This window comes from Misgurnus anguillicaudatus, chromosome 10 (assembly GCF_027580225.2).
Source record: "Misgurnus anguillicaudatus chromosome 10, ASM2758022v2, whole genome shotgun sequence".
NCBI classification, from domain to species: Eukaryota; Metazoa; Chordata; class Actinopteri; order Cypriniformes; family Cobitidae; genus Misgurnus; species Misgurnus anguillicaudatus.
In genome coordinates this window covers 10,032,809-10,056,109 of record NC_073346.2, presented here as the reverse complement: position 1 = coordinate 10,056,109, position 23,301 = coordinate 10,032,809, and the positions used below count along the sequence as shown (strand labels likewise).

At 40.2% G+C, this 23,301-nt stretch overlaps 1 protein-coding gene across 2 annotated transcripts in view; it reads left to right on the top strand.

Moving 5' to 3' along the window:
• The window catches only part of cdkal1 (CDK5 regulatory subunit associated protein 1-like 1), a 455,867-nt gene that overhangs the window by 176,532 nt on the left and 256,034 nt on the right, over positions 1–23,301 (top strand). For both annotated transcript variants that reach the window (XM_055209421.2, XM_073871851.1), the window contains exon 8: positions 21,171–21,274. In XM_055209421.2, coding sequence (XP_055065396.2) covers positions 21,171–21,274 — 104 coding nt within the window. The remainder of the gene's footprint in view (positions 1–21,170; positions 21,275–23,301) is intronic.

Here is a 23,301-nt window from a genome sequence, read left to right as displayed (position 1 = left end):
CTAAAGATGGTTTAGTTTACCAGATCATATGATTTAATCCTGAACCAAATATTTCCCTTTTTGGTCTGAAAGTACATTTCGTTTTAAAGCAACACTATGCAGTTTTTTTTTACCTTTAAATAATGTCTCTAAAATTATTTCAGTGATAGAACAACTTTTAACTAGACAAATTGTACTGTTGCTGCAACCTGAGCAGCCTCCTAGCTGCTACAAGCACACTTTGAAAGTGGCGGTGGAGGGTAGAGCACACAGCCCCGCCCCTCACCCTGCCTGCAGAAGAGTGTCTCATACCAGGCACTGTTGCGCTTTTCAACCACATGGGGGAGCTGTAAGTCACTTTTACAAGGAAACTACATAGTGTTGCTTTAACTAAATATTAAATTAATTCAATCAAAAAATTAATTTTGTTCAGAACTTTAACTCTTTCCCCGCCAGCATTTAAAAAAAAGTTGCCAGCATTTTTCATGATTTTCACAAATGTTTAATGCCTTCTAGAAATGTTCTTTTTAAAAATATATAATCATACCATATATCAAATGAAAGAACAGACCATATACTTTAAAAATAACAAATAGGTATCCTCTCAAATATGGGTGGGTTTCTTAAAAACACAAAATTTTATGCAAAAAGCTGAGAATTCCATTTTTGTAAAGGACTTTTGATAGAGATCAGATTCAGAGCGATCCTCAAAACATACATGGACATACAACTGTTTGCCATAAGGTGGTACTTCCAGGTTTTATAAGTTGCGGAAGAGAGCCACCTGGTGGATAATAGCGGTTTTGTGGAAAGCTGGACATACTCGTCATTGACAGAGAAGTGTTTTCTCTTATTTGACGAGTTAACTCGTCAATGGCGGGGAAAGAGTTAATACTGGGAAATAGTCATACTAAAGCTTTGTTTATTCTCGTGTTTTGGTCCGCAACGCAAGCCTCCGTGGATCGTGCGCGCGTCTCACCAAACGGACGAGGCGTTTATAGTTGACGCGCTCGCTGTTGCACCATTTTTTGAACCTCCAGGGGGCGACGTGAGCAATCAAATTAAAACACAAACACAAAGAAGAGAATAGAAATCGTCGCTGTCACAACCCGGGTGCTTTTAACATCAGAGTTTGATATATAAATATGAGAACATGAATAAAACAACAATCTTTTAACAAACAGTACAGACATCTTAAGGTTTGTATTTTATTCCTCGTCCAGTGGTTCATTCAATACAAATATAACCAAACATTCTGAATCATGTAAAATAATTTGTGTTTAAACTGCAAAGTTTACATACTTTACTTCCAGAGTGTCAGATGAATACATTGTTTTGCTTGGATTGATCAAAGAGATACGTCACAGGCTTACCTGCTCAGACAGAATCGCCTCGAGTTCGGTCATTTTCAGATGCGGAGCCGCGCGCAAAGTTACAAAAAATGCCATGCACACCTCCACGCGAAATGGGGTCCCACTCCGCATTGACGTCATTTTTGCCGCATGCACCAACACGCCCATGTGGACGCGGTGAGTATAAACATAACTTAAGAAACTAAGTCTGCCCTATAAATTTAATTTCAAGGCTCTGCAGTCTTAACTACCACAGGTATGCATCCTATCTAAATAACTTTAATAACTAGTGGGTGATTTGACATGCGTCTTACAGTATGTCCCTGTGTAGTAACTGCATACCAAATAAGCATTGGGATTGGATACATTATCGATAACATTGCTGGTTAAATGACTCTTGTGTTTGGATCAACATGAATTCTAAATCTAAGAATGTTAATGAGAGCATGTCGTCTGTCAGTACTAAAAAATAGTTTCACCAGGCCTACAAATGCAATTCATTATCAAGCAAACAGGTTTTTAATCACCGTTAATGTGCTTTTTAAGGATTCACACTTGGCATTCTATTAGCATGTTTTGCATCCTGATGTTGGTAGGGTTTTAGTTTCATTCCCTCGGTATTGATTGTCCATTGTTCATTCTCAGAGAAGAATTGGGCGTCATTAAGTGTCTACCCCCTCATCCTAAAAAGAATAAAATATCTGGTCCTTCTTTAACACATGACTATTGATAGTACGTCTGGCCTACTGAGTTCATAGTATGGTACTTTTTTGTGAGGGTGGAGGGAGGGGGGGTTGATGTAGAGGTCTGTCAGGACATAGGCGGAGGATGACCTCTCTAATGGTGACCCCTGTAGCCATCTCTTCATCTGGATGTACACCTGCGAGGACCACTAACCTAGTTTAGCTATCAGAGGCATCGCAGCCCAGTTTGTTGTCTGTCCTATCACGAAGGGGAGGTTTGGACACATCTATTTGTCTCTGCGATGTGGGGACACACGGATATGGGACAGCTGGTTGTTTGCTATGCTATGCGCAGATCCTAAATGATTGAAGTGCACTGGTTGGCCATTACTCCAAATGGGATGAATTAGTTTGTACGGTAGTCTGAAATCCCCATCATAGGCCTCAGTTTGACTGAAACATGAGGATGTTGCTAAAGCTTGGCAGAATTGCTAGCCCAGAACCAGACTCTTTACGCTAATGATGCTTCAATCACATCTCATGCCCTAATAGACGTTCATAGCAGCAGATTGGCCGGCCGCGTCGGTGATCATCCTAACTCGGTTAAGCTTTCAATTTGAGTTAATAATGTTGAACTAATTACATGTTCCCTCTTTTATAATAAGTTTTTCTCTGCATCCTCTGGTTCTCTGAAGGTCAGCCATAGAAGAGGTCGCCCCCATGCAGCAACGCCTCAGGCGAAGTATGGCGCAAAGTCCCACGTTTTCTTGAAAACACCCTTTGTGTTTTCAAATGTGGTTCTCATTATAGCAGCGTCACATGTGTCGGTTTCGTCTCGGCTTCTTTTTCAGCCTGTCGATGTAAAACGCCTATTGTGAAGTGAGGCAATGTGCCCTCACTTCTGTAAACAAACCCAAACTCCATTTACAGTCATTTTACTGACTCGGTCATTAGTGTCGTGGCCCGTGAAAAGGAGGGCTGATCGTTGGCCTCTTAGAGGAATTACGAAGGATTTGTTTGTGTCTGTTATAGTTGCATTCTTTCACATCAGGGTAATTGGAGGGTATGAGGGTGTAAATATTGCACACGGAGGAATTTATAAGTGTTTTGCAAGGTTGACTGGCCAATGAATATCTAATGGGGCTCAAACAATCATTATCGCTTCTCAAACCAAATAAGGCAAATCGACGGCATTGAGGTTAAGTACGCACAACGATTTCCTAAGTGAAAGCTCCACAAAACAAATATGTATTTGTTGAACAATAGTGGTTGATATGAATATGATTAATCTAACTCAAATATTTCTTTTAAATGATTCAGCTGAAACAAAATTGTGTTTGGTTGGGCCCCAATCTGCCCTATATGACTTCTTTCTTCATCTGAATGCAAATGTTCTTGCGTGTCGCATGATGAAACACGCATATGGAAATTAGTCATATGGGGTGATGTCCCACCATATTTAAGTTATTGCATTGATCCGTATGTTTTTGTAGGAGATGGCTTTCTTTCACAAATGTATCAGTTTGCTTCAGAAGATATTAACCTAAATAATTATTTGAATACCACGTTGACACCAATGGGCAACTTTCCAATCAGTTTTTCGGCCTCCAGCCCCGCCCTGCCAAATAGACCCTTTTACAGTTGGTAAACATTGTGACATATTTGTGTGGGCGGGGCTTAGCTGGAGGCCGAAAAAGCTGCGGAAGCAATGTTGACAAGCATTAGCTAGCACGTTTTAGGAGGGATTTTTTAAACATGGATGCAGAAAAAGGTTTGGAACTGTCCAAATATGTACAGTCGCTGATTCTGCGGGATCGTGACAGCTATTTTTGTAAATTAAAGGCGCTCTAAGCGAATCTGTGCGACGTCACTTTTTGTTGATGTTTGAACTGTTTTCACACAAATGGAATGTCTGCCGGGATCTGGTAAAACTTTAGTTTTGAACCAAAAGTGCTGTTCCTTCTATTCTGGCAGCCATAAACACAACATGATGACATTTTAAAGTCAAAACCTCAAACTTTTAGCTATAAGATCCTATTTATTTTTTGCCTCCAGCTAGAGCGTTGACGTCACAGTGACATAGGCGATAAAGGGGTCTATATTGGCTTCAAAAAAGGTCTTCACAAAACTATGGGTGAAGTCACAGACACTATGTCCTTATTTTTCACGTCCATATATATTCATGACGCCATTTTAATATAAAATTGTTCAGTTGAAGAGATATTCAGCAGACATATTATACATCTGGGATAGCATGAGGTTGAGTTATTATAAAATAATTTTCATATTTCTTTCAAAAAACACATCTTCCTGCTTCTCGAGAAATGTACATCTGTTTGTAAGAAAACAAGTTAGTCCGCAATTTACTATAGACAAAATACTTGGATGTTATGTTGCCGCTTGAATGATAATGCACGTCAACCATAGAGGATGTTTTGGTAAACAAACATCGTATACATATTACCACCCAGCTAAGACATCTGCTCTGCCAGATCTGCTGGTAATTCGTTCTAATCTGATCAAGCACTATACATGATTGCAATGTTTATTTCGGATGTTCTGCATTGTAAGATTTATTATGTTAACTGGTCTTCACTGTGTTGCTGGGGGGCAAAATGAATCCCATGCCATCTCCCATCCATCACCCTCTTTATTTTTCAGGGATTATCTACCAAATACTTCTTAGTGGATTATTTATATGCGTTGTTACCAAGGCCAAACAGTTTACCTCATATTGTTTGGATCTGGTTTCCCTTGCGCTTAAGATGACCCTAGGCCACTACTTCCTCTATTTTGTTTAGCCTAGTGTAGATTAGAAATGCTGTTTGGGTGGTGGAATGGAAGCTGTTTGTTTTCAGCCTGTGCTGCAAACATTATAGCATGCTTGTCCTCGTCTTTCTCCTCCCGTGCCCCTGCTGACTCGGCCGTCAAGCCCCAGGAGGGCCGCCAGCTTCCTGAATGATTTGGCTGTCCGACAGGTCCATTCCCAGAGGTAACGCTGGACGACAACAAACAATGGCTCTTATCAGACTCACAGCTGACCCTAAAATATGAGCCTGTTATTCTCGAGTCTCTTTCCTCCTCACATGGAAAGAGGAGTCAGGGTCAGGAGGTTCAGCGTTCTGCCTCTCTTTATGAATGTTGTAGGCTTTATTGGGTTGTGTTGTGCTGGCTCTTAAAGATTGGGTCATGAGCTCAGCAAAGGCAGTCGTGGATGAAAGATTTGGCAGTCACTTTTTGACGATGGCCACTGCCTCATCCTACCCAGCTGCGGAGCCATAAACCTAGAGCAGGATTATCTACCGAGGACGGTAGACTTGCTGTTTATTAGTGCCGGAGAATTGCTCCATTAGCTAGAAGGCACGAGATATGGAAGGCCATTTAGATGATCTCTGGTTATACGTTTGGTCAGCGCAAGCATTTTAACAGTGTGATCCATAATCTCTCAATGTTATATTCTATATATCCTTGTCTATATTATGAGAAATAGACAATTTTATGAGGTGCTTACCTGAAATGCCTTTGGGGAGGCCTTGTGAAAGCAATTTTGTTTATTTCTGACATTTTCCATACATTCATTGAACCAAAATTGTAAAAGAGCAATTCTGTCTATTTCTGTCATATTTTTCACAAATTCATCAAAACAAATTTGTAAAAATGTAGCATGCCTGTTGTTCACTTTACTTCTCTGGGTTTACACCAGACGCAATTGAGGCAACAAATTCGCGTCTACTGCGCGTAGTTGGACGCTTGAACATTTGGGTGTACTTGCTTAATTCTAGTCATCATGACATTCACGAGGAAATTCGCGTCATGGGAGGGGCATCTGCGACTCCGCTCGCTACTACTACACTACTACTTACACTTCCTGTAATCACGTCACTACTAGAGCAAGCTCCTGATTGGTTAACACGGTGCGGGTTTAAATTTTTCAGCTTGCGCGTTTACCGTGGCAACGCTTAATTCGCGCCATTCGTGCGAACTAGACACACAAATGAGCTGGAATCCCGTCTGAGGCGCTAAACGCATAATTCGCACAACAAGACCTCTAGAAGTGCCTCAACGATTCTTTACATTCACGCCTCTGTCTCGGCTGGTGGGAACGCAGCACAACACAGATCTTAAATGGAAACACAGCTATATATAACAATATAGTATCAAAGTATCATCAAAAAAGTTAATTGATTTTCAAAATACATTTAATGGTGATTTATCTAAATAGCTATCTATCTATCCTTCCCTTCCCACCCATCCATATATGGAGAATTTCAAAAAACACCTCAAATTTGGGGTTGTTCTGAACTACTACTATAGCGCTAAATCTGATCATTTAGCCTTCAAGTGTGCAATAATACTATGTAAAATAAAAGTTGCATGTGTTTGTAGGTTTATCTGGTAAAGAAACAGCATTTATGATACCACTGTCAGATTTTATTTGTGATTTAACATGTGCTCTTGAAATCTAGTCTCGGCATTTTTGGAGATTTATGTGTTTTCCCATTTAAGTCTATCGGAGTTGTACAATACTTGCATGGATCCTGGAGGCGTTATCGAGATGTCCCCAGTGAACAGATTTTCCTTGCAGGAACTTTGCTCAGAAGTTACTGAACTAGAAGCTGCTGCTTAATGTGATTTCAAGAGCAAACATTGTTATATTTTTGTCTGGAGAGAATCTCAGCTGAGTGCCGATGAATATTCTTGGCTTGTCTCATTTGTGTTTTGCTTACTTTTTAACACCGTCAATGCGTAAGAAGTTTTGCAGCTGTTCATAATCCTTTTTTTTTGTGCTTTGAGACTGCAAGACACACAAAGAGTGTTTTATTTTAGATTTTTTTAAACTTCACCTCTTTTCTCACTCCTGTTGTGTCACATTAATAAATAAAATGGGATGAAATGTGATGCCCTTATGAAATGGATTTAATTGTGGCTACTGATTTGTATGGTACGAGTTATGCAAAGCTCAGCTGTATAATACATTGATGGCTTTATGAGTGATGATGTCTAACAGTAACGTGTCCGGGGAGGGGTCCTGAAAGCTTTGGTGTCAGTTAAAGGCCAAAACAGCCTTAGTGGTGTGGTGGTGTGGAGAGTTCAGGGTAAAATGTTATCTGGAGTCGCTCTCGCATCATGAAGAGAAGAATGGGAAAATAACACTGTGTTTGTGTGTGTGTGTGTGTGTGTGTGTGTGTGTGTGTACACATCCACTTATTAGTGTGAAAGAAAGTTTGATGCACTTTAAGTGACTTTAAATGTATGTATAGTTACAGTGGGAATGTTTGGCCATTTTAAGTCTCCATCAGTCTACACCACAAATCACAGACACTGTCTGTTTTCTGAAAGTCTAGTGCATCAAATCCTGGATCGATATTCAAGCATTTTGTCTCAGGCACTTAGCAGAAAGTTTACAGAGTAGTCAGTTATTACAGTACAAATCACTTGCGTCTGGTGGACCATATGGTTACAGTTACTTAAATACTAAACATGTACAAACAGTTTTGCTCTGAACCAGTTTTGCTCTGAACACAATTGTAAATGTTTTCTTGCATCAGACCGTTTGAACATCATTTACATTTTCAAATATTTCATGACCGATTTAACAGGGCAATATTATGGCTCTTCAGTATGTAAAGCAAGATGTCATCATTCATCACCTAGTTATAATCACATATTTACTATTTAAAGTGTGCAGCATTATTTGATGTGGTGACACATGGAATTTTAAAGACCCTCCCACCTTTAAAAACAAGTGTTTCATGTATGGCACCGTACAGTAAAGATGCACTGTAACGAAACGTAGAGGGCGGGACGCTTCAGCATCTAAAAAGCATTTGATTGGACAGGAAATTTGATGAAAAGTTTGATGAAAAGACAGATGAAAATATCTTCTTGATTGCTTATATCTTCTGTATGAGAATTTTGTCAGTGTTTTTTTGGACCACACCAGTTTATTTTCATTCTTAAGTTCAATTCAATTCAATTTTATTTATATAGCGCTTTTCACAATAGTTAATTGTTCCAAAGCAGCTTTACATTAATAGAAACAGTGAAAAGCACAGAAAAGCGACAGATAGCACAACATAATACACGATAGCATAAGCAGTTAAATTTGCTGCGGCTATGACTCAACATTATAAGCGAGCGTATTACTAATGTAATGTCTAGAAGAGGAAGCTAAGTTAAGCCCAAGAAGGCTGCCTCCCCGGGGTAAAAAACCCCCTAGGAGAAAAAAAACCTGGGCTTTTAGCCGAGGAAATAAAAAAGTCCTAGGAGGGAAAAACCCTTGGGAGATATATATATATATATATATATACACATCAAGTTGAATCCATTTATACTAAAAGAAAAAAAAGTGTAATTTTTATTTCATGGGTGCTTTAAGTGCAAGTCGCACTGTGGAAATTCAGGCTTTTATTGTTGATTATTTGTCTGTGTGGTGTTTTTTAATGTTTTAAGTTAAGCCATGTGCAAATGTATCATTCAACATCACTGCTAAATATTTTCGCCATATAATTGGAGACAGTCTCATTCCAGTGGTTTGAAATTGTCTTGGTTTCCAATGTTACAAACATTGAGGTAACCAATCGCATCAACACAGCTGAACGTGTGGATCAGTGATCCTATTATGATGCTCAAAGATGAGATTTAGCTAATAAAATTCTTGACTACAGGGAGACTTTAAGCACACTGCCCATGGGCCATAAATCACAGCTTTGTGGCATTTCATCAATGACACAGATATTGCTGCATCCCCTTTACTATATCTTACTACATGAAAAGTATGAAACATCCTCCTCTGGGACATGAAGATTGTAAAACCTTAATTTCATCAGAAGCGGGCTTATCACGAATAAATCATAGCATGAAACCTAATCAAATGTTCTTGCTTTTCTTGGCTGGCATGCATCGTGCAGTGGGATAAATTCATTTTGATATCAGTCGTCCAGCCTGACGCTTTTGCCAGAGGCCTTGACGTTATTCGTAATAACAGTGGAGCTTATTATTATTACAGTAAAAGTAGCCAGACAAGCTGCTGCATTTGAACATTTTATAGAAAAGGAAATAAATCATTAGTCTCAAGCAAATTTTAATAGGCCTGTGTGCCCTTCGTCATTTTGATTTTCCCTGGCAATAGCGTGGGATAATGTTGGCCTCAGAGTACACCAAAGCCTGTATGGTACAAGACAGAATTAGCACATAGACCATCCAGCCAAGACCGCTAATGATAATAATTGCTCTTAATAATAAACAATCATCTTCAGGAGGTATGTTCTAAAAGTGAGATAAGTGAGTATATTCTAAAAGTGAGAGGCTTGGATATTTTATTTTGAAGTTATTTTTTGGTTCATTTTGCCTTCATTTGATAAACGGTATTGGAGACAACAGAAAGTGCAGGGTGGAGAGAGTGGTGCAGGATCGGCAAAGGACCTGAAGCTGGGATTCGAACAGTGGTAGCCGGTGACTTATTTTTTTGAGGGCACACAATGAGAAGCTCCTCAAAACATCTCCGTCATGTTTGTGGCTCGTCATGTCAAAATCGAGGGGCAACATTCCGATCTCGCTAATGAAGCCAATGCGGAAGTGACTTAAACTGCAATTCGTCGGCTGGCCGCTAGAGGCTGGCTTTAAAAGGGAATCAATTCCCATAGAGCCCCATGTTAAAATGCCCAAAAATGCAGAAAATTTTACAGCCTGGTACAAAAAAGTGTTTTTGGACTATATAGCTAATTTTAAAGGCGGAGTCCACGATGTTTGAAAGCCAATGTTGATATTTGAAATCACCTAAACAAACACGCCCCTACACCAATAGAATCTGGACCTTCTGTTGATAGACCCGCCCACACATACGCAACCCGGCAAGGATGTCGGTTAGTAGACACGCTCCTTACTGCTGATTGGCTATAAGTGAGTTTTGGTAGTCAGCCCGTCTCCCTTTCCAAAGCGTTTTTCAAACATTGTGGACTCTGCCTTTAATTGTGAGTGGGGTGAATTTTTTGTAACTCATCAGTTTAAGTGATATTCAGCCTTAAAGTTTTGCATAATTAAGGGCGTGGCCACTTGAGTGACGTTGAACAGCCACTGCTGTCAATAGAGTCCAGCTAGGTGGGTGTGGTTTCAGCAACCAGCCACCTCAGCTTCACCCACGTCCCCACCTCTTTACCCATTTTCGGATATCTGCGAATGATGCACGGTGACGCGCTGCCAAGATGGCGGCGGCCGGCACCGCCTACTATTGGCTTCAAAAACGATCTTCAGAAACACTACGTCCATCTTTTTTTACAGTCTATGATCAAAAAATGCATTTGGCGTGCCATGTGAACCTATGTGCATCATGCGTCATGATGCTTCGAAGGGGTTTATGATATAAGAGATGCTCACGTTTGCCAGATACTCACTCAATTTCAATTATTAACAAAGTTAATTGTGTTAAGTTATTGTCTTGTGAGTATTTTGTTAATTTGAGTGTCTTTCATGATGCACAAAGGTTCACATGACGAACCAAACACACATTTTAGCACGATGTGCAACAAACATGACCCTCCGAACACATATTTTGAATCCGCCCCTCTCAAAGAGAAGTCACCGGCTGCCACTGGATTCAAACTCAGGTCGCCAAAAGTGAGTCTGTACCATATGTTGGAGCGCTACCCACTAGACCATCGGCTTCGACCGACTTGGATAATTTCTAATATAACGCCCAAGATGTGAAAACAATTCGGAAGTGCTGCGCTTTACTGAAAAGTGAATCTGGTGGTTCTATCAGACAGTAAAAGAGCTGTTGAGATGAGTTTGCTCCACAGTCATCTTTCCAGGTCACCTGGTGTTTCATGGCAAGATTGTATTCGTTTTGAGTCTCACGCATGGGGCTCAACACATAGTCTCTAGATCAATATAATGGTGTACAATTCAGCATAGTTCTTACCCAATCCTGCTGTGTTTATCAAACTAATGTATGGAGTGGTTTTCAGCTCCACTGGTCCGTGTAGATTATTCAATCTCGCACGTTCACAGACTCGTTTGCTCACAAACTGCCTCTTTCTCTTGACTTTTTGTGTGTGGCAGTGATGTCTTTTCAGAAACGTGTGCCATTCATCGCTATGATGATCAGAAACGATGGCATGGCTCAGTACTCTTCAGTGCTGTCATCATTAGCATGGTGGATGTATGTAATGTGTTGTACCCTGGATCACTCGGCTGTGTTTTAGCCAACAGTGTCTTCAGTTTTAAAGTCACACTTTACTGCATGGGTGATATAGGAGCACTCACGAGGTTTGGCAACCTCCAGCAACATTTTACTGGCGTTTAGATGACCTCCAATAACAGCCAGCTTCAAAAACATTTCAAGTCTTGGCGTTTGCATACACACTGGAGGACGTGCAGGAGTTGGCGGCTTTTGTAAGCGAACTGTTGTGGATCACAGCCCGATTCAGATTTGCTTTTAGTTCAAAGCCTGCTTACTGTTTTCTGGCCGGTTTTGGCAAGCGAAAGCCAGATCGCCGGCAGATTAAACTTGAATTACGAGATTATGGCTAGAAAGCGGCACTAAACTGTTCAGTAAAAAGAAGAGGAGGGGCAAAGGGGGAGTTGAGGCGATGGTAAACATGATATTATGGCAAACAGTGTTGGGATTCACCTGAGATCATTGACACATGCACGCCTGGCTGGCAAACAAGGAACCAAGACAAAGCTGTCAGCAAATGAAGCTTCAAAGCAAAGCGTGATGTTCCCGTTCTGTGACGGGAGGCGATTTAATGCGCCCAATTATTGTTTGATGTGGCATTGGGGAATCGACGGATGAGTGGTTCTCAGGAGAGACGAAAACAATCATAATACAGTAAGCATCTGAAACAAAGTGAGAGCGCAGGTCTTAATGGTTCTGTATCAGATTTGTGATTCCAGCTGCAGTTGATCCACCATCTCAGATCATGTTTCTTTCCAACAGCCTGCCAATAGCAACATCATTCTGTACATATGTTTGATGTGGTGGTTCAGACGCAATAGGAAAAAGGTTTTTTGAAGCTACCCAGATTCAGACATGCTGTTTTATTTTACAACTTTACACCTTGCGTTTGAGTCTACAAGGCCAGGTGGGTTACATCCAGAGGGTCCGATGGAAAATTAGTCATCTGTTTACATTTAGACTTCTTCTCAGGTCTGTTTTTGTATAACGGTATCTAAAGCAAACACATTTCTGTAACTTTGTCTTAACCTCTTAAGACCTGAGCTTTGGTTTGTCTTTTTTTCAGAATTCTTCCAGCTATTTGGGGTTAGGAAGAAGCAATAAATATAATAACCAATTTTTTTTTAACATGAAGCAGTGTTAAGGGGGTCGCACACTGGAGTGCAGCTTAGCGCCGCGCAGCACCACGGCGTTCTAAAAAAAAATTAACACATTGTTTTCTATGCGTATACGCACACTGGCGCCGACAGGTGGCGTCTTTCCGTGGCGCCCAGCTTTGTCTCAGGAAGTTGCTCAAATCCCTGTTGCGCCACTCACATAGTTTAACATAAAATATTTGTCCCAAATCATTAACGATTAACATTGGCTGCTAATGTATATTTTACATTTTGAAGTAGACGCTATCTGACTAAGCTCGTGCTATTTAATGTGCACTTCTGGTGTACGATACCTCCAAATTGTCCTAGACGCGACTCAACGCAGCCCTTAATTGTCCACGTTTGTACACGCCAGGTCTGAGGAGGTTAAACATATACAGCATATACTGTATATACATGTTTTTCCATTTTAGAGATTTAAAATATATATTTTTCGAATAACTCAAACAGTAATATACACACACTCTGGCTTATTATTCAGAGGAGATGTGAAAAAAACAATGATGTTTTATTTTAATGCATTGATGATAATGCACTTGTATTGTGAATTAAACCCTGACAGGGTGATCTAAAAGTCAACTAAAAGCTTTGTATTGCTTTTTCACAAGCTACTAAATAAATAAGTTGGCATGAAATATTGATTTAAGTTTAATGTATGTGCAGGAGCATGGAGTGAATTGAAAGCAAGACTATATGCACTATATAGGTTACCTGGGATGACCTGGGATGGTTTAATAGCATTATAAAAAATGACAAAATAAACCTGCGTAATGATTTTGACCTTTTTGAATGCATTACAGCTAATGCATTTTCTTTTCACATTTTAAATGTATATTTTTTATTTTATTCGAATTTTTATTCATTTTTATTTTATTTTATATTTTTGATTGTATTATTTTATTTTATTCATTTTAATTTAATTTGTCAATTACAAGAGTGTTGTGTAATTAAAGTTTATATCAATATTTTATTATTTATTTATACATATAAAATATATAAAATGTTATTTATTATATATTTTTTTTCTTATTTTCATACACATTAATAATAAACATATGTTGTTAAGTTGACGTTTCATGTCAAAATTGTACTTGTTTTACTGCATTCTCTTTTCTGAACCTATGCTGGGCAAACATTTAAAATGATTTCACATAGCGCAAAGGTTAAGAAATAACACTTTTTCTCAAGTTCACTACAAATGGGACAATGCAAGGACAGTGCTTCAGTTCATCTGAGGCTGATATCACCGCTCGTGGCAATACTGAATGAATTTTTTCAGATATTGATTATGTTCATGTCCAGATGGTTTCAGATGTGCCTAAGAGACGAGGGGTCTTCTGAGCTTCTCCTCTGGCCTGTCTGTGAGCTGATACTGCAGGGCACAGCTCATGTTCTCCATGTTTTAATATCGAGTCATAGCCTCTCTGACCCACTAAACTCTGTTTCTGTTTCGTCTGACTGTCCCAGAGAGGCAAGGAGGCCTTGGCTGCTGAAATGTCTTGTTTTGGCTATGGATGTTGATTTTGGGGTACATGGACACGTGTCGTTCCCTGCTGCCATTCAGTTAGCTATTCACATTACGTTTTGTGCTTCGTTACGGCCTGTTATTTCTATTAGTGAAGCACATAGCTGGTTTTCTGTTATGGATGTTTTCTTGCTCACTTTTGTTGCAAGAAGAGAAGTCAAGATAAATTGCAGTAGATTAGGTGGTTTTTGTTTGTTTTCTGTTACTGCACACTTGAAAAGTCATGTTTATATCCAAAGAGCATTACTGAGCTGAGGCGCTAGCAATCTTTATTTCTGTTCACATTTATATAGTGATTTTTTACAATGTGTATTATTTCAAAACTACTTTATATCAGAAAAGAAAGCTGTGTGAAGCTGATACTGTGCTGATTTGATATTTTATAAATCCTGTGAATTTCTGCACGGCTCAGTTTTGTTTTCGACCTTGAAACATTAAACCGTCTATCACAGCATTTATATTGGAGATGTTTCTAAAGCTCCTCATTGGTGTTGTCTAAACCGCAGGCATCTTCCCACTGCCCTTCAAATGCAAACACAATGACAGTCTGCTGAATGATCCGTGCAACTCGTGCAAAGTTTAAACTTCTGTTTTAATTACTCTACTTTCTTCAAAACCCCAAACACGCCTACCGACTTAACGCACAATTAACGTCTCCTCACAAGTTTAGGCTCTTATCGGGAGCTTAGCACTTCCTTCCCCTTTCAATATGGAGAACCTTGTGTCTGGATCGGCCCTCTTGGGCGCCCCCTCTGCTTACAGGGGGTCGTCGTAATTTAGCTCTGGCTCACTCACTTGGGCTCAAATTAATAAATTGAGGGACCATCGAGTGTCCAGGGAGCTTTCAACATTGTCTTCCTGTCACAGTACTGTTGAATAGGTAACAAATAATAAGCGGGTTAGGTCTCACCAGGGTCCCTTTAGCCTTGAAGCCATGATGAAGTATATTGTCCGTATGTATCTCTGTGTAATTAATGGCAGGCAGACGCTGGCACAGCGAGTGTCTTTTGGCAAAAAGTAATTAAGAAATTATTTACTGCAGGTGTCTAATCAGGCCCGGATATTTTGAGACATACGTTGCAGATAACAATGGAGAATGCAATAACCCGAATGGCGACACTCTTTATTAACATGCATTGTGGGTCATAGGTCTGTTCTGGGTGGCAGGGGAAATAAAAACAATGTTGGATGCATGTGCAACAAAAATAAAATCATCCATTGTTGGGATAGTAAAAAGGTACAAACTGCTTCAGATATTATTTTCTTAATGATGCAGGGGTGTAGTTTCTAGATGGATGGAGAAGGTAACCACCCAATAATCAAAACCAGCAGTTACAACCCCCCCTCCCCCAATATTTATAAAATGATTAATGAAAGCGTAAGAACAGTTCGAACCCCCAATGTTCAAACCAAATCCTACACCCTTGACTACACGTCTAATTAAGCTTTACAGTATTTTGCACAAATGAACCTGCCACATTGAATAAACTGGCGTAATTAAACCAACCTGGTCTTACAGGAAAACGTAAAAAAATTACGAGGTGGCGATTTTATATGAATTTGTACACTGTAAAAAATGTATATCAACAAAGTTCTTACTTTAACTAAACAAATTATGTTCAATAATTTTAACTTGTTTATGAGTTGTGCAAATACTAGTCTAAAATTTAAAATAGTAGGTTCAATTGACTTGCATAACCAATTTGATTAAATTTGCACGCAGCACTGCACTATTTTTTTACAGTGTACAATGTGAATCATACAAACACATGCGATTATTAGGTAAAACGAGAATGAAGATTTAAACCTAATCCCAACGTCACTAGGTTGAAAGCAGCTCTTAAAAAAGCATACACTGTAAAAAAAAATGGTTCAACTTAAAGTTACCTAGTTGCTTAAAAATTTGAAGTTTATCAACTTAAAAAATAGTTTACTCAAAAAGTTGTAAAAATTGTTGCGTAAACTAATATGTTTATGTAGTTACCAATATGTGTTAACTCACATGTGCACGGCCTTTCGACGTGATAACGTAATATGTAAGGTCGTGCTGGCGTATCACACAGCTAGTGCAAGACGAGAAGTAGTGGTTTAAAGTCCTTTTTTTTGCGAAAATGAGGATCGTTTCGCTAGTAAAAACCCTTACCGTGGGTTCACACCAGCCGCGTTTAAGGCGTCAAAATCGCATCTACCGCGTTAAGTTTGCCGCTTGAACATTTTAAATGGATTCACGCATCTAGAGCGAAATAGACGCCCGGAAAAAGTAAGCATTTGATGCGTGTCAGAGGCGAAATCCGGTTCTTGTGGGACGGGCAAGTGCTATGCGTTTGTCTGTTTGCAAGATGGCTGATATTTATCATGCATTCATCGAGAGAGTTATCGGTTTGTATTTGGTCACCTTACTATAGGGCAGTGTTTCCCAACCCTGGTCCTCGGGCACCCCCTCCCAGAAACTTTTAGATGTCTCCTTATTTAACACACCTGATTTAACTCATCAGCTTGTTAGGGACACATGTTTACCATTTTGGAAGGAGGCTGATGAGTCGAATCAGGTGTTTTAAATAAGGACCTGTGTCGTATAGTTCCGGGTGACTGCTCACGGACAATATCAAGCGTTCCTCCATGTTGAATCAGTGACTCCTGGCGGGCTGCCGCCACAGCAGCAAGCAGGCTCCTGATTGGTTAACGTGGCGCGAAAATCCGCCAACGTTAAAATTTTTAAACTCGGGCTTCAACCACAAATTGGCATCAAACGCTAAAAATGCATTCACATGGGGTGTAAGCGTTGACGCTTCCCATTCAGTTTTAATGGGTGATGTCATGCATTGCCGAACTGAATTGTGAATCTGTCGGCGCCGCGGCAGAAGTTGAACATTCCTCAACTTTTCAAGCAGCAACACGTGCGTCATCCAATCATATCGCCTTATGAAAATTACCTAAGCAGAGCCTGCCAATTACGTTTATGGAAGACCGGAGCATGTGTTGAGGCCACTGTGATTGGCCGTTGGCCACACTTTAGACAAGCTTCCCATCAAGCGTTAACGCTTATGCGCCGAGTGAATGTACCGCAAATGCACAAAAAGCACCATTCGCGTGTACCACACCATAAGCTCAATTTGCGCAAACTAGACACGCGAATGAGGCTAAATCGTATCCATCGCGCCATCCTAAACGCCTCATTCGCGCTCCAAGACCTCCAGGCGCGCATCAACACGTTTTCACATTAACTTAACATTGAAATCACTCGTGCTTGACGCCTCTACTGCCGCTGGTATGAACGCAGCATTATGCTTCGGTTGGGATGGTTTCGAGCCCTTTTAAGCTACATTGAAACTGTAAACTGTTGAGGCCTGTTAAAGTCCACTATATGGAGGAAAATTCTGAAATGTTTTCTTCAAAAAACTAGGTTGAACCAACTGTTTTTTACAATAAGACTGAAGGAATTCATACGAAATAGACATTTCATAAAATAGTTGTGAATCACCATAAGATCGTGTTGAATTGAACTTATGTCAAATCTGGGTCCTAAAGAGAAACCACTACATAAAACCTCCGCTAGAGACTGTGAGGAGCTTTAGATGTTCATTTAAAGTTAAAGGAGTTGGCTAGCTTTCAAAAAACACAAGAGATATGTCGTGAGAGACAAGCCGATTGACACGAACAGCTGAAGAACTGCAGGCGATGACCCACCTCCTAAAAGTGCTCCATTTCTGACCACACGTCTGCATCCATCAATAATGAAATCGCATAGCAAGCTGCATCAATAAGCAATGAGACTTCTTGAATGTTTCAGATGCCTTCAAATGTTTTGATGGATGTGACAGTGCTCAGCTCAGATGCATATGTGTGGATGAAAGCACCACCCGCTGGCATATTTAATGTAGTGAGAGCTCCACTGATTCAAATTTAACAAACCCTCTTTGATTTCTCTCACTACAGAGATGAGCTGTCTTTAATACTTCTCAAAACCTTTCAGCGTCCTGTTTGTCTTGTGTCAGGCAAGTTCTGTTGTATTTCTCTCGCGCTCACTGGTTTCTAAGGCAGCATTTTTTCCCTGGAATTGTCTAAGGCAGGACTTTAAGTAAATAGATTACCCAAAATGTAGCCTGGCCTACATTAATGTCAGCCCTCGCCGTGAGGGACCGCAATCTAAATTCTATAAATAGCCAGCTGTGACCTGACCTCCTGTCAGGGACCATATAGAGCAGAGCAGAGGTAGACATGGATTGGTTTGATGTAAAAACATTGCATGGGGACTTCATGCCCGTTGGGATTACAGTGAGTTTGATCCATTTTGCTGGGCCATATCACATTAAAGCCAACCCCTTTTGCAGCCCAGTCTATAGGGCTATAACGCTCTCCCATGTGTCTGTATGCATTGGACCTTGGTGGACCCATCTGTGTTTACTTGAAGGTCTAGTCATGTGACCCATCCTTCTACTTTAATGGCTGGTTTAATTTGGCAAAGTGCTGGGAGATAGATGTTGCCTGCTAAAGATCATATAATGTCAAAGTGAGACACACGCAGCATTAGAAGCGTCTCTTTATTTAGCTGTTCATCTTTTTAAATAACAATTTAAACAAAAGGGAAATGATGACTGTAAGCCACGGTTGTTTGTGTTAATGTATTGCTAGGAGAGTGCTTTATCTGAATATTTGCCTACATCTGGATCTTTTTAGTTTTTTTTAATAACCTTTTTTCTCTACAAAGAAGCTTGAATGAAGTAGAAAGGTTCTTCAGATATTAAAGGTTCTTTATCGAACCATTCAGAATGTTTTTTTTTCTATAGCATTGTGAAGCACCTTAAACAATACTATTGGAAATATATATGTTCAACTTTTTTCTTTCTTTTATTGTTTGATTGACATTGTGACAGACCGCTTTAAGATCTACTGTAATGCAAGGATTTAATATAATGTTACACATCAGATATTTTTCCCCAACAGTTAACCAAAAGTTCACTTAAGACATAACAGATTATAGCTGCATGAATTCTTGTCAAGATAGATATTGTTAAAACTGTAATTATGTGTAGATATCGGAGTCGCGCGCTCACATACAGTATGTGTGTATGTGTGTGCATGCTACGGATACGGATCTGTCAATCAGCGAGAGGAGGGTCATTTTTGTGTTCTATTGCTCTTAATAGCTCTTTCAAAGAGCACCTATTGTCCGATTCACGTTTTTACATTTCCTTTGGTGTGTAAGTGTATATAAGTACGTTAACGATATGCAAAAGGTACAAACCCCAAAGTAAACAATGACTCGAGTTATCGTTTCCAACGTAAATTTCTTTTCTTGGACTACAACAAACACATGGATTGTAAGCAACAGTTTGGTGATGTAGACAAGACCGACATTATCATAATTCCTCCCCCTTCAGACTTACAGCCTGTAAGTTAACTCCTGTTAGCATTGCATTGTGACCAAATCCTTCAAGCATAGTAAAGAGCATCACATTTCCGGCTGACGTCAGATGTATTCAGGCTAATCACAATGTACAGATTAGCTGGCCAATCAGGGACACAGCTTTTTAAATCTGTGAGAGTGAAATCTGGAGCTAAAAAAATTTACAGTTTGTGGAAAATAATGTGTTTTAAACATAAACCACACAAACACATTCTATTATACCAAATACACAAAATAACATTGGTTTTTTTTAGCAATGAAATAGTTGCACTTTATCATCAATCAGGTCTCGAACTTTATCTCTCTTAACTATTTTAACATCAAACGTAAGCTTAATAGTGCGTTCACTTCAGCTGCGGTAGAGGCGTGAAGCGCAAGTGATTTCAATGTTAAGTCAATTTAAAGACACGTTTACGCGCGTCTGGAGGTCTCGCGCCACGAATGAGGCGTTTAACGTGGTGCGGTAGACGCGAATCCGGCTCATTGACGCGTATTGAGCTTTGCTGCGGGAAACGCGTGAGGTGAATTTCATGCACGGCTTACATGCGAGAATAACTCTATCTATCGCGTCTGGTGTGAACGCAGGGTAAGTCCTGCACTTTATTTTTTAATTCCTGCATGTTTTAAAACCAAAACTAAAATGTCAGGTCCATATGGATGCACGCATCTTTGTATTAGATTAAGCATTTAGGATGGAACACCTCTCAAATAAAGATCATTTTACATGTTTAATGACTATTCATAACATTGGGATTGCTAGATGAGGGCTTAATGTATATATTTTTATCAAAACTTAAATTTCGACCAAAATCTACATTTATACTTTCTTTTGCCTCTAGCTCAAAATTACACTGTGCGCATTCGGACTCATTTTGCCAGTATGGGTCACAAATAAGATTATAAGTTCATACACTTACTAAAAAATAAAAAAGTATAAATGATGTTGGATACAATTAAGTTTAGCAACATGCTAAAGTCATAGCGTATTAAACTTATTTGCTGGTTGAGTTTCCCGTGTGGAGGAATTATTAGTGTGACAAATACTATCATGCTTGCATAGCCATTACACATTGTTTTAGTTATTTCACGTCCTCAACTTGTGGTTACATTGTGAAACTTGTTTTTGGCGGCGGGCTCCAGCTTTCACCACAGTAATTAGATTCTCTACTTTGAAAGGTGGCTTGAGGCCACTGTAGGTGAACTCCACAAATCTTGTTCCTACTGTAGCTCAGCACTTTTTCTGGGGATTGTAGCTGGAGGGGAGGCCATGCTGGATGCTGTGCTTTCTTAAGGCTAATGATACTCCAGGATTTTGAACAGACAATCTCTCTCTCTCGCTCTCTCTGAGTCAGAGATTTGGCCCGCGGCAGAGCCGGTGTCTCAGTTGCTGTTTGAGCCCTGGACGGGGCTTCATTGACAGTAGTGATGAAAGACTGGACAGACTAGACCCATCCTGTTCGGCTCTCAACGGAGCTAATTCAGCAAAGCTTGAGCACAAACAAACTGAGCAAAAACCTCTTCTGCGCACCGCCTGCCAGCCTGTTATTGAACATCTAACATCTTTAAAAATACTTGGGGAATAACTACATTGTCTTACTAATGCACCAAACACATGCAAACAGACTGAACAGTATGTCCCTGGAGAGACTTTATATGCACTTTTTTCTTTTTTTTACTGTCTTGCATCTTGTAATGCAAACACATTACAATTCAAGAGCTTTCATTCACTTATCCTTGTAAATTCTTTAAACTTTTTCAGTTTTCGGGTATCAAAAAATGCACAAAACATGCATGTCTTTAAAAAGTGGTCTTGTCATCTAATGCCCTCAGAAATGTTTACTATGTTTATTATCTAGTGTTGATAATGTCTACTCTCTTTCTCTCCACAGTTGTTTAAATGCCTGCACATACTGCAAGACCAAACACGCCAGAGGCGATCTGGCCAGTTACTCTATAGAGGAGCTCGTTGAGAGAGCCAGACAGTCCTTCCAGGGTGAGTCTTGATCCAGAGCCCGAGCAGACTACTTCCATCATTTTATTGGACTTATTTTCCTTTCCTTATGTTAAATCCTCAGTCACCATTGCTGGATCACAGCCTTTCATGTGATGTGTAGTGATGTAGAGTCACTGTATATCATAATCATAAGCTTGTCACATATTGTTAGCTCAATAAGATTGATAGAAATCTACCGTAGGCTTTGTGCACAAGAGGAATCGTTTAAGTCACAATTTCCTGGAAAATAGATATGGTGATGGTATTTGAATTCATAAATCTGTGGATGTAGCATAAAAGTTGTTTTCTTTAGGTTACTATTGTTGTAGTGCGCGTGAGGCAAATTTTGTCATCGGAATAGTATGATTTTTGTATCCATGCGTACCTTGTTAACGGAGGTCATGCATGCCTGCACAGGAGAATGTAGCATGTAGCCGAGGAGATGCATTGCATTTTGTTGCAATGCACATGCGTCGAACATATATGTACATGTCAAATAAACTATACTTTGCAAGGCTGTGTGTTTGACGATGCGCGTACATTCTAGGGGTGGCATGGTTCACAAACCCCATGGTTCGGTTCGTATCACGGTTTTAGGGTCACGGTTTTTCATTTCTGTACGGTTGTTGTTTTTTCTTTTAATTGTTAAGCCCGATTTATAGTCGTGCGTAAGCTCTACGCCGTAGGTTATCTGTAGCTTGCGTAGCTCTGCATAGCCTGATGTGCACCTCACAAAATTTTTAACAGCACGTCAGTTCTACACGGACCGCAAGCGCTGTAATTGGTACACCAGAACCCCTCCTGCTTCATGGTTATTTCCGTTTGCGACGGTAAAAACAAAGATGAGCCAAGTTGAGGAGTGATTTTACTCAAACTGCAACAAAAGTCACTGTTTTTTACTTCCGTCATTGCTGGTCTTCTCAAATCATACACAACAAGCTGCTGTTTCTTCTTCGCTTGTGGGTTAACTTGCCAAGCTGCTTCTTCTTTGGCGGTCGCGCTGCTGCTGTGGTTACGCGCCTGGATGCTGCCTGCCGGCGTTCTGCGCGTGTGTTTGCATGTCGATGCGGACGACGCAAAAGTATAAATGAAAACCGACGCGGAATCTACGCCGACGCGGAATCTACGCCATCGCGGTTACACCGAAGGACCTACACACAACTATAACGAGCCCTTTAACACTCCAGAAATTTACTTCAGCATATAATATATAGCTTAATTATCCACAAATTGTTTTATCATGTAATCATGCACAAACTTTTGTGAATTTGACTCGACTTTAGGCACATTATGGGGATCATCTCTGGGGAAAGCTAGGTGAGATTTTGACATCATACAGCAAGAGAGAAGACATTGATGCCATGCTTTTCATTTACTTGGCAAAAAATACTTGCATTTATCAAACTGCCAACTTCAGTGTAGCTTTAAGCCTTGTACTCGATGCGTCCACACGAGCGCGAGGGTGCGTGCAGCAAAAATTACGTCAATGCAGGCGGTAGCGTTCATCGAGTGCACGAGACCCCATTTCGCTTGTCGGTGTGCACATCAAATTTTGTAACTTTGCACGCGGCTCCGCAACCTAAAAAGCAGGAGTTACAGGCAAATCTAGCCGAGCATGACATCTCATCACGTCGGCACCCAGTCTGTGCATCGAGTATAAACGCCTCCCCAAATGGAGGCTCGCACTGTGGAGCCACGAGACAGATGAAAGTATACAAGGCTTCAGGTAACATAAGGGCACAAGACATTGCGCATGGGTCGATTCGTGTGGCACACACATGCTCTGAACCGAGACAAGCGAACCGTTCGGTTCGGATGTTTTTTATGTACCGTGCCACCCCTAGTACATTCATGTACACATAAAAAACTACCGACTTCAGACGGTTTCATCGGACACACGCACATTGTCGAGGTTACGTGTCTGGAAAGAACTTAACATCCGGTCTCTGTTTGTTTAATGATCTGACTAGTGGCTAAACTGAACTCTGCATCAAATACCTTGTCGAAAATTACAAATGTTTTAGTTT